General features: G+C 40.5%; 1 protein-coding gene across 1 annotated transcript; it reads left to right on the top strand.

Moving 5' to 3' along the window:
- Positions 1-332: 332 nt before the first annotated feature.
- Positions 333-2,089, top strand: ptgfr (prostaglandin F receptor (FP); the record flags this gene model as incomplete). The annotated part of the gene is made up of 2 exons (XM_081357666.1): positions 333-1,142; positions 1,766-2,089. 2 exons carry the CDS (start codon positions 333-335, stop codon positions 2,087-2,089), a joined length of 1,134 nt encoding a protein of 377 aa, XP_081213792.1.
- Positions 2,090-12,432: the final 10,343 nt, after the last annotated feature.

Here is a 12,432-nt window from a genome sequence, read left to right as displayed (position 1 = left end):
TAGATAGATAGATATTTTATCTAGTTTTTCTAGTTTAATCCTAGTTTTTTAACAACAGATTGATCCTAAATTAGATCAAATGTATTAGATTAAAAATTTTCACAAATGTGCTGTTTCAAGTAAATAAAATATGTTTGTAGAAATAAAACATAAAAATAACATTTAGTTTAGTGTTGATTTTGGGATCTGGCTGGACTGAGACCAAAATGAAGGTATTATAATTTCACACATTTAGGTTTCTAAATGACAGTAAATGAGTCTTATCTTGATATTGTTTAATATAAATGAAATCACTTGAACTAATACTTTCTTTGCAGTGTGAAGTGCCGATCATGTCTTATAATGGGACAGCTAAAGCTGGATGTTTGGTGCCGAGTGATGATGTGCGTAACAGGAGCTGTACCAAAAGAGAAGTGTCCGTGACCTCGACTGCCATCTCAATGACGGTGGGCATCGTCTCCAACACTCTGGCTCTCTTTATCCTGATCAAAGCCTACTGCAGGTTCAGATTCAAGTCTAAAGCAGCCTTCCTCCTGTTTGCAAGTGGTCTGGTGGTGACTGACTTCTTGGGACACCTGATCAATGGCTCTTTAGCTCTATACGTTTACGCCTCGCAGAAAGACTGGGAAACATTTGACCCTCACAAGTCTCTGTGTGACTTCTTTGGAGTTTGTATGGCGTTCTTCGGCTTGACTCCTCTGCTGCTCGGGAGCTTGATGGCAGTGGAGCGCTGTATCGGAGTGACCCGTCCACTCTTCCACACCACGGCGCTGGGGTCCCATCATGTCAAGAGTCTACTGGGTCTGACCTGGCTCCTAGGTCTGCTGGTGGCCCTGCTGCCCATCCTGTTCCAGCGGTCGTACCAGATGCAACGTTCACGAAGCTGGTGCTTCTTCCGCCTGCAGGGGCCACGTGACTGGCTGGATGTCCTTCTGCCGATATTGTTCTCTGTGTTGGGTTTGCTGGCTCTCCTCCTCTCACTAGCGTGCAATACCATGACTTTCCTCACTCTCCTGCGAAGTAGGGTACAACTTGACCGTGATTCTCATCGCCATTGTCGTAACACATCACACCATTCTGAGATGGTCTGCCAGCTTTTGGCAATCATGCTGGTGTCCTGTGTGTGCTGGGGGCCAATTTTGGTGAGAAGATGACTCTTATTTCTCACACTGGCTGGTAAATTGCTAAATAAACACCGTGTTATTGCTAAGTAATGAAATTAATAAATAATTGTTCTGTGTTCTCTGTTCAGATACTGAATTTGTGGGATAGGTTATAGATTAATTCACTAAAAACTATAATTATTATTATTATTAGAATATTATAATAATTAATTATAACATTATGTTTTTATTATAGTTATAATTACTAAAAATAATAATAAATAAATAAAATGTTATATTATTTATATTATATATTATATATGTTATATTATATTATTTACTGGTAAAAGTAAGAATTGCAATTTATAATTTGTGGGTTTTTATAATTAGGAACATTATATATATATATATATATATATATATATATATATATATATATATATATATATATATTATGTATTGTATATAAATCCTCAATAGATAAATTATATAATTAAATTCTATATTCAATAAATGTTATTTTATTTAAAATATATAAATTAATTTATATTAAAAATGCATAAAATTGGTTGAGCATATAAAAAAATAATTTCTTTCTGCTTAGAGCTACACACACAGACATATCATTTTAGTGACAAATGCTTTTATGATTGAATCCCCAGATAACAGGTATCATCTTCAGCCTACAGGATCACGGTGAGGATCAGGCATCTTACACTCATATGCTGCTGGTTGTACGCATGGCAACATGGAACCAGATCCTGGATCCATGGGTGTACATCCTCCTGCGCAAAGCTGTTTTGAAGAGACTTTTTCTGGTGGCATTGAGACTTTGCAGTCCTCACTTGAAAATTAAACTCCAGTGGCAGGGCATCACTCAGGAGAGCTCCACCATAGAGGTCAGGAGCTCAGTGATCAGCAGACCAGACTTCATCTGCCTGGATGGACCTTTCCCACCAGACACTGCCATGCAATCAGCTCACTGACATTTTTTTACATTTTACATTTTGTTCAAATGGATAGCAGGGTCTATACATGTCTTTGGTTTTATAGTCTGTTGTGTCAACTTCAGTAAGTGTGTTTTGAAACGTCATGAAAAAAAAGGTTAAATGTATCAGTCATGTTATGTGCTGTGTCCTTTGTCTCTCAATTACAGCTTATACACCAAAAATGGTGTCCAATGTGTTATGCATGTAAGTAATTTACATATTAAGATATAGTGGGTTTATGTCATGATGATGGTTGTATTTTATGATATCTATGGATTTTAGCATTTTTTATGAAATTGTCTCGATTTAAAAGGTGAACATTTTGCTTGGCTGCTGTAAATGTTTACATGACCAAGGCTGTATAAATCTGTGCCAAATATCTATCAAATATAAATATGTCATAATATAGACAGCACTACCATATTTAGGACCTATAATGTTTATGTGGTCTGTTATTAGATTATTATAAAATTTACTCTGTCTCATGTAATTTCATTTGTGACCAGTAGGAAAACACTATAGATACATGCATTTATTATTGGGTTATCTTTTCCTAACTGTTTGTAAAAATGTTAAATTATATGTCAAATATATTAAATTATGTGCTTTATTGTTTGCAAATTTCTATTGGTAATTTTTACTCAAGGAATGGTGGGAGACCGGGGAGTGTTTTAATACAGGGTCAGTTGTAACACTGTCAGTTTGACAAGTCAGAAAAGAGCTGAGGTGATGTCATAAAAAGGTCGTGTTGCTTGTCTCTTGTGAGAGAGACTTTCTTTCGTGGAGAAATCGAAACAAACGAGTGCAACAGCACACAATAATCTCACATAAGAAACATAGAGGTAAAAAAATTAAATGTTGAGTTTAATTTATTTTTTTCATAACGTATAGATATAGGCTAGTTACATAGCACGACCAAGGGAGCTGTTTTGCTGAATATTATCACGAAATAGCCTATTTTATTATCATAAACGTTTATCACAAACAAGTAATAAGTTATTTACATTTTAGAGACATTATTGACTGTTTTAGTCATATTTCACCGATGAAAATAGTTCCAAAGGAAAACGGCAATCAGCGCGGTGTTTTGTTACTGAATGATTATGATTCAGCATTTTGAACGAATGACTCAGACGGCCACTTGTCGCCACCTACTTGGCGGTTTAGTTTCATGTTTAAAAGAATTATAGATTTTTTCCTTGTATGTAACTGAATTTATTGATCAAATGTAAGAATTTGACATGAAAGATGATGGATACATTTAATAAGGTAAAAATTAAAATCAGCGCCTTTACAAAGGTATAATGCCCTGGAGTAAATATAACAAATATGCAGATTTAAGTATGTAAAAGCTGATTGAACACTGATGAGAATATTGCTTCAATATAGGGTACATTAAGCTATATTTATACTTATAGGTACTCGGTTTGGTCTGCTGCTATGCAGTCCCATATGCAGCAGAGTGCAATGCACTGTTTGTTGAGATACATTCCTCCCAAAACCATCATTACCATTTCACCATTTTGTGTGTCTTGTGCCACACTAGAACTTCTGTTGGCTCGGACCAGACGGGATAGCCTTCATTGCCCTCGTGCATTGATGAGCTTTGGGCACTCAACACCACCGGTTTGTCCCTCCATGGACTACTGTTGGTAAACTCTCACCACTGCTGACCAGAAGCAACCCACAAACCTTGCAGTTCAGAGATACTCTATGGGGATATATGATTAAATTTATTACGCCTGTTCAGTTCAGTTTCCTCTGGTCCCATCCAGTCTCCTGTCTCCTTTGTCACCACTGGTTCTGCCCAGTCTCCTGTCTCCTTTGTTGTCGCTGGTTTTGCCAAGCTCCACGTCTCCTTCCTTGCACTCCAAGTCTCCTTTGTCACCGCTGGTTCCACGCAGCTCCAAGTCTCTTTGCCTCGAGTCTCACGGAAGGAGATCTGGATAAATAAAAAGAGGAGCGACAACAGTGAGGGACGAGAGAGGACCAGGCCTGGACTTAACGTTGTGTTTTGTTTATCTGTGTGCGGCAGTTGTCTGTCTGTGGCTGCCGCTTTACTTTCGTTTTGTGTTTGTTTATTTTGATGATTAAATTGTTCCTATTAAATGTTCACCGGTTCCCGTCTCCTTCTTCCCTTATCAACAAACCTTGTTACAATTATATTTAAACATCCCTAAGCAAGTAATATCACCAGTAAAAAGGCCTAACACTGTGTATATACCAGACGTGAGCGATGCGATGCGACAAAAGCAAATAGAACCCACTTTAATCAGTGATGCTGTCTACACTGGATGCAGCACGACACAACACAGCAAATTCCTGGCAATAAACCGATGCCCCATTCTATTTCTGACATACTCCAAGTGCTCACACTACTTCTGACAAGAAGAACAAATGGATTTGCAACAGTAACTTTGTCGCATCCAGCGTAGACAGCATCGACTGTTGCGATGTGATGCAACTGTTGCGTCCAGTGTATAGGCACGGTGTAAGTGCAGGTATGGTATAAAAAGTGTACAACTATTTACAATATTTAAACATCCGTAAGCAAGTTAAGGCCTATGTGAAGCGATGGAAAGGCCACTCATGTCAGCCTGCCAGACACAAAGCTGACTGAATAGGTTAAACAACTGGGTGGCCATTTTGTCTTGTGCAGTGGCCTGGAAAAAAAACATGTATAAGCTTTATCAACAATACAATACAATACAATACAAACTTTATTTCTAAAGCACATTTTAAAACAACCATGTTGACCAAAGTGCTGTACATTGACAAGAAACAGTAAATAGACAGGATACAACACCAGACAATTACAACAATTCTCATGCCGGATTAAAAGCCAAGGAATAAAAAAATGTGTTTTAAGTCGCAATTTAAAAACCGTAAGGCTGGGGGCCAGTCTAACATGCAGAGGCAATTCATTCCACACTCTCGGGGCTGCGACTGAGATAGCTCGATCCCCTCTGCTCTTGAGCTGCGTTTTAGGGACAACAAGAAGAGACTGGTTAGCAGACCTTAAAGACCTTGAAGGAGCATGTGGCTTCAACAGAACAGTAATATAGACAGGAGCTAGTCCATGAAGGGCTTTAAAAACAAACAATAGAATCTTAAAATAAATCCTAAAATTAACAGGGAGCCAGTGAAGGACAGGGGTGATATGATCACTCTTACGAGTTTCAGTAAGGAGACGAGCGGCAGCATTTTGAACCAGTTGTAAACGAGAAAGGGAGGCCTGGCTAACACCTACATACAGAGCATTACAATAATCAAGGGGTGTTGTGATAAATGCATGAATAACCCTCTCAAAGTCTGTGAAGGATAAAAAGGGCTTAAGCTTAGTAAGAAGCCTAAGTTGAAAGAAACTGGCTTTCACAACAGAATTGATCTGCTTCTCCATTTTAAAATCACAATCCCTTTTAACTAATTACAGCAGACTTAACAAAATGGCCAGATCTATTTGTGAGACATCAGAGGTGCCACTGGGTCTAAAAATCATGACCTCAGTTTTACTCTTGTTAAAGTTTAAAATATTTACAGCCATCCAGGCTTTAATATCATTAAAACAGTCAACCAATCTTGTTAAAGAATTACCATCATTTCTTTTGATGGGCAGGTAGATTTGCAAATCATCTGCATAGAGATGTTGTGTCTTTTTAATATTAATCCAAGGGGGAGCAAATAGAGTGAAAAAAGAATTGGCCCGAAAATCGAACCCTGGGGAACTAAACATGTGAGAGACACAAAAGGTGAAATAGAGCCACCAAAACTGACTCTAAAATCTCTGTCTGACAAGTATGACCTAAACCATTTTAAGGTAGTGCCCTTAATCCCCACGGCATGCTCGAGGTGAGAAATAAGGATACTGTGGTCAACTGTGTCAAATGCTGCTGTGAGATCTAGCAACAGTGAAGCATAAGAATTGCACAATCTCCAGAGTCATTTGAGATTAAAAGATCATTAAAAACTCTCAAAAGTGCGGATTCAGTGCTATGAAATGTCTTAAAACCGATTGGAACACCTCAAGAACACCACGTGTGTCTAAAAGGACTGCAACTGTAGAAGAACTGCCTTCTCTAAAATGTTGTGTCCAAATACTGATGTGTCCAAATTAGTTTTTTTGATGAGTGGCTGCACCACTGCTTGTTTAAAATAGACTGGTACAAATCCTGAAGCAAGGCTGCTATTTATAATTTCTTGGATATTAGGTCCAATAGTGTCCCACACCTCTTTAAAAAGGCGAGGTGAGACAATATCAGTGGGCCAAACTGAGGGTTTCAAATGTGTAACAATATTTGTAAGAGTAGCGATGGATACAGACTCAAATCGGGTGAAAACAGCTGCACACTCTATGGAAATGGAGGGATCAAAAGTAGGAAGTGAGATGCTTGCTCTAATTGAGGCAACCTTATCCACAAAAAAATGGAGACATTTTTCACAGGCCTCAGAGGATGCTACATGATAGACGGATTGGGGAGTATTAAGAACAGAGTTAATTGTTTTAAAAAGAACATGAGGTTTGTGGCAGTTATTTGAAATAAAATATGAGAGATATTTGGTCTTCTCAGCTTTAACAGTTCTCTGATAACTGTGCAAACTTTCTCTAAGAATCTCATAAGAAACCTGCAAATGATCATTTTTCCACTTGCGCTCAGCTTTTCTACACTTTTGTCTAGCAGCCCAAGTAAAATCATTTATCCAAGGTTCATATTTGGGTTTTGAACACATGGATTTAAATGGGGCAATGGTGTCAAGAATGTTGCAACAAGTGGATAGAAAAGAAGAGATTAACTCCGCTGTATTTTGACAAGCAGAGGATCCCATAGCCTCCCTAGCAATATTAAAAGCACCAGAGAATTGCGCAGCAGTGGTGGGTTTGATCATCCTGCAGATATGAGGTGGAGCGTATTGCTTAGCGGTTCGATAAGGAAGAGAAACGTCAAATAAAACAGGCACGTGATCAGAGAAGACAGCTTTGAATACGTCTACATTACAAATAGGTACACAGCATTACAGAACAAGGTCTAATGTGTGACCATGGACCTGTGTCGGACCAGAAACAAACTGTGTAAGGTTAAAAGCATCGATAAGATTTAAAAAGTCTTTTGCCAGCGGATTTGTAGGACAACACACATGAATATTCATATCACCTACAATTAAAATCCGATCATATTTCGGCATAATTTCAGACAGGAAATCAGAAAAGTCACTGATGAAGTCCTTATTAGGAGGTCGATATATAACTGCACATAGTACCGGCTGAGCTTGACCCAGTTCAAACATGGTTAGTTCAAAACTTGAGAAGGAGACCATTAACAGCTGTCTGCAGCTGTACTTTTTCTTGAAGATAGTAGCAAGTCCACCTCCTCGACCAGTAGTCCTCGGAGAGTTAAAATAAGAGCAATCAGCCGGTAAAAGTTCAGAAAAAGCGCTCGACTCACCAACATTCAGCCAGGTTTCAGTCACGAATAGGAAATCCAAATCATGACAGGTAAAGAAGTCATTCAGGATGAAGGTATTATTCGCCAGCCATCTGGCACTGACCAAGGCAGCTCTGACACACTAGAAAGCATATAAAGTCATAAGCATGAAAAGGAGGTAACATTCTTGAAGAACTAAATTCAAATCTTTGAACTTAGGAAAACATTTTATACATACTTCACACTGATGATGTGCATGTTGATCATATGCATTCTGGTTATGTGACATGCACAGGAAAACCCACCAATAACCAGTCATGGCAATGCATATGCTCCAGAGGAAGCCTGTGTTCTGGATGACGTTACAGACAACCCTGCATGAAAAGACAGCATTCTGTGCAAAAAGATAAGAGAAAATTTTATTATTACCTTAAACTGTACACATGCTATATTTACCCATTTGTTCTTTGATTAACATCTAACCTTGTGACAATAAATCTGGACCAGTCATTGCAAGGTTGTACTGGTCCTGGGCTGTTGGATAACATCCATGCACCATTTTGAACAGAAGTACCCCTAGTGAAAACACTGTTGTCGCATTTGCATGGTACGTGCCCGTGTCATAATACTCTGGGGGGGTGTATGGTTTTGTGCCTGGAGGAAAGAGATTTTGTATGATGTTTATAAACTATAAAAGTATTTTGACTATATACAGGATGAGATTAAGTGCTCTAATTAATTTAATAGCAAAGTGGTGCATAATACATACTACAGAGGGACATATAGGCAGAATCCCTCAAGAGGTCCCCACACCCAAAGTCGATTAATTTGACACCCAGTGAGCTCAGGTTTATGAGCAGGTTTGTCAGCTTGATGTCGCCATGAAAAACACCCCGATAACAGCAAATGCTAATGGCATAATAACCTGCCGCATAATGTGCTGTGCTGTGTGCTCCTTGAGGACACCTCCGTTGAGTTTCAGGAATTCATGCATATCCATGCTTGGCAAGGGGTGCTCCATGATCATGACGTAATGTTCTGGGTCGTCCTGCCAGTCCAGCATCTGAATTATATTTTGGACAGCTGGGACCACTATTGGAGATGACTGCCAAAGCAATTTCTAAAGGAAGGGGTTCGGGATGAAAAGGCTAAAAGAAAATATGATGGTTAAATTGTTGGTCGAAGGTCTTAAAAAATTATTTGTTATCTATGATTAAAATGAATATAGAGTAAGATATTATAAACTGAAAATAGTGACTAAAAAGAGAAAACAGAGAGCGCAGCCTACTTACAGTGCTGATATATTTTGAGTCTGGTGTCTTTCGGACAAATTTCACTGCCACTTGATTAACAAAACAAAGAATTAACGATTAAGATCTGCACAAGGGTGATTTCATTTCAGTCATGAATCCTGAACAGAAGTTTTGAGAATTAGGTAGTGCAGTATAAGTAAAAATCCTGGATGCAAATCCCTTTATGCACCTTTGCCCAGCTTTCTCACCGAATTTGTATACCCACAGCAAATGCAATCTATTAAATGTGAAGTAAAAGTAGTTGACATGACATAAACTTACTTTTTTTTTGTATTTTGTTTTATAATTAACATTTTGTAATTCTTATTAGTATTCATTATGTTTATTTTATTACCCTTATATCAATGAAGAGACAACAAGGGATTTTAAAATTCATTTGGCACACTGGAGGACTATTAAAGTGAACTGCAAAAAAGCTACATGGTGATTAAAGTGATGAAAAATCTAAATAAATGTCAACGCTGTTTTGGGTTGTGGCAGTAAACTTACCCTTTTCCAGCATTTCTGTGGGACGCCCTGCACAGTCAATGGCTCCATCTACTTTTGGGACTCGCTGCAGAGTCAATGCTCTCATATACTGTGGTACTCACTGTGGTACAATGGGGACGGGCTCTGCCTCTTGGGGCTGGACAGTTGGGATGAGCATTATGGAAGTCGTGCAGCAGTGAAGGGTCCAGAATGTCATCACGAGCAACCCATGACCTCTCCTCTGGACCAAATCCTTCCCAGTCAACGAGGTATTCCAATAGAACGCCCGGTCGCCGGGAGTAGGATGATGTTGACTCAATAGAGTAGACGTTCTCCTCTGACGGGTCTACAGGAGGAGGTATGTTCTCAGCAACAGACTGTGGAAGAAGGAACCAGAGGATTAGTGAATGGTTTGAGTAGGGAGACGTGATAAGGAGAAATTCTGTAGTGAGAAGGAAGGGTTAACCGGTACATGACATCATTGATCTGCCTCTGTATTGTGAAGGGACCGATATAGCGGGGACTCAGCTTACGGCAGGGCAGTCGAATACGGATATCCCTGGTTGAAAGCCAGACCTTTTGCCCTGGATGGTATCGGGGTGTCGCTGATCTTGCATCGGCCTGGCTCTTGTATCTCCGAACTGCCTGCTGTAGATGAACCGGCTCGGAGTCCCAGACCCTCTCGCTCGCTTGGAACCAGTGGTGGACAACTGGAACGTCTGAAGGCTCTCCTGACCAGGGAAACAGGGGCGGTTGATAGCAGAGTATGCACTGGAAGGGGGTAAGTCCTGTGGTGGCTTATCGCAGGGAGTTCTGTGCATACTCGGTCCAGGGAAGAAAACAGCTACAGCTGTCCTGATGGTCGTGACAATGACCACAGGTACCTCCCGATCTCTTGTATCTTCTGCTCAGTCTAGCCGTTGGACTGCGGATGATATCCAGATGTAAGACTGACTGTGACTGCGAGTAGGTTGAAGAAGGCTCGCAGAGAAACTCGGGAGATAAACTGAAGGCCGCAGTCTTCGGGAATTCCAAAGTGAAGAAAGAGTTGCTGGAAGAGGGTTTCGACCATCTCGAAGGCAGTGGGTAGTCCCTTCAGCAGGATTAATTTACAGGCTTTGGAGAAGCGATCCACTATGAGGATGCAGGTATGAGAATTAGAGGATGGGAGCTCGGTGATGAAGTCCACTCCAATATGCGACCAGGGTCGGTTAGGAATGGGGAGAGGGACTAGTTTGCCTTCCGGAAGACGACGGGGAACTTTGCATATGGCGCAGACTGAGCATCCCTGAACATATCAGGAGACTTCCTGGATCATATTGGTCCACCAGTAGTGATTGCTGATGAGCGAGAGGGTTTGCTGGCTGCCTGGGTGTCCAGAGCCCAGTGATGTATGAACTGAGTCCATGAGGGACAGACGGAGACGAGTTGGCACATATGTCTGTCCCTCAGGACCTCCCGGCGGAGCAGGCTCTGACTGCGTGGCTTCGGCGATTTGATCAGAGTGACCACTGGATCGGGCTTATGATGATGGCTGGAGGGAGAATGGGCTCGGGAGGTGCGATAATGCATTCAGGATGGTATAACCAGGAGAGTGCATCTGCTTTCAGGTTCTTGTTACCAGGTCTGTAAGTCACTGTGAAGTTAAATCTGGTGAAGGAGAGACCAGCGTGCCTGACAGGTGTTCAGTCTCTTGGCATCGCAAAGATATTCCAGATTGCAGTGGTCAGTGATGACTTCAAAGAAGTGTTGAGCTCCCTCTAGCCAATGTCGCCAGTCTTCAAGAGCCAGTTTGATTGCTAGTAGCTCCCGGTTACCAATATCATAGTTTTGCTCCGCCGGGGACAGTTTTTTTAGAATAGAAGGCACATGGATGGAGTTTGGGAGGCTCACCCTGCCGCTGAGATAGCACAGCTCCTACCCCAATGGTGGAGGCGTACTGGAGCTGTACTGAAGGCTTTCTTGAGTAGGCTGAAGGCAGTGTTAGTGAGTGATGAGTGATGAGCTGAGTTTACTGAAGCCATTGTTGAATCGACGGTAGAAGTTGGCAAACCCCAGGAAGCGTTGGAGTTCCTTGATAGAAGTGGGCTGTGGCCAGTTCTCCACCGTCTCTACCTTCCTCTGGTCCATCCTGATGCCGTGCTGATCAATGACGTACCCGAGGAAGTGAACTGTCACGGTGGAACTCACATTTTGAGTTTTAGGAAGAGATGGAACTTACGAAGTTTCTGTAGGACCTACGTGACGTGGTGGCGATGGTCAGCCAGGTTCCGGGAATAGATGAGAATATCGTCTATATACACACACGATGACAAAGCGGTGAAGGAAGGAAAGTAATGTTGTAATTTTTCCTTCAAAACCTCTTCTTCGTTCTCCTCATCTCCTCTCTCCCTGCCCCTTCACCATCATCTATCTCATCATGCCGAGGAGGATGGTTCTCCTCTGTGATGGGATTGAATTTAAGTAGTGCACAGGGTTGTTCGTGTACACTCTCCCTATCTGACGCTTTCCTTGGACGACAAATTAGCTGTCCCATAATAACTGTTCTATCGTTAACACCGTTGTATCGTTGTACTTTGCTTGACTACGAAATTACTACGAGATGAGCGAGTTAGATTTGCACTCTTATTTTCAAGCATGTCTGTCACAGAATTCTGTTTGTGACGTCACAAATGCTCATGCAGGACATAAGTGAAAGCAGCGTTTTCTTGTTACATGACATGAGTTAGAAATAGTCCGAAAGTAATGCTCTAATTCAGCAAGCAAAACTTAAAAAAAAGTGGTTTCTGTCCTGAAAATTTACATTAATGTGTCTAAAATTTTGTAAACAAAATAAGATTAATTCTATATTTTGTTTTTCTGTAAATGAAAAAAATCTCTTTTTTACAATTAACAATTCCAGACAAAATACTTTTTTCCAAAGTAAAGAAAAATCATCAAAATTCTCAATAATAAATGATTTAGAGGTAGAGTTATATACCAGTTATATGGATTGCTCCTGTCTGCCTCGCTGCCTGCTGTGAGTGTGTTTGTTTGATTCGGTGCGATAAGCTCCGTCTTAGCCATATATTTCTTTGTTTTGAACCATCATTTTACTACCATTTCTAGTTGTTTATACTACTACATTTTACCCAACATC

This window comes from Scardinius erythrophthalmus (genome assembly GCF_964197995.2).
Source record: "Scardinius erythrophthalmus genome assembly, chromosome: 25".
NCBI lineage: Eukaryota > Metazoa > Chordata > Actinopteri > Cypriniformes > Leuciscidae > Scardinius > Scardinius erythrophthalmus.
This window is presented reverse-complemented; position numbering and strand designations above follow the sequence as displayed.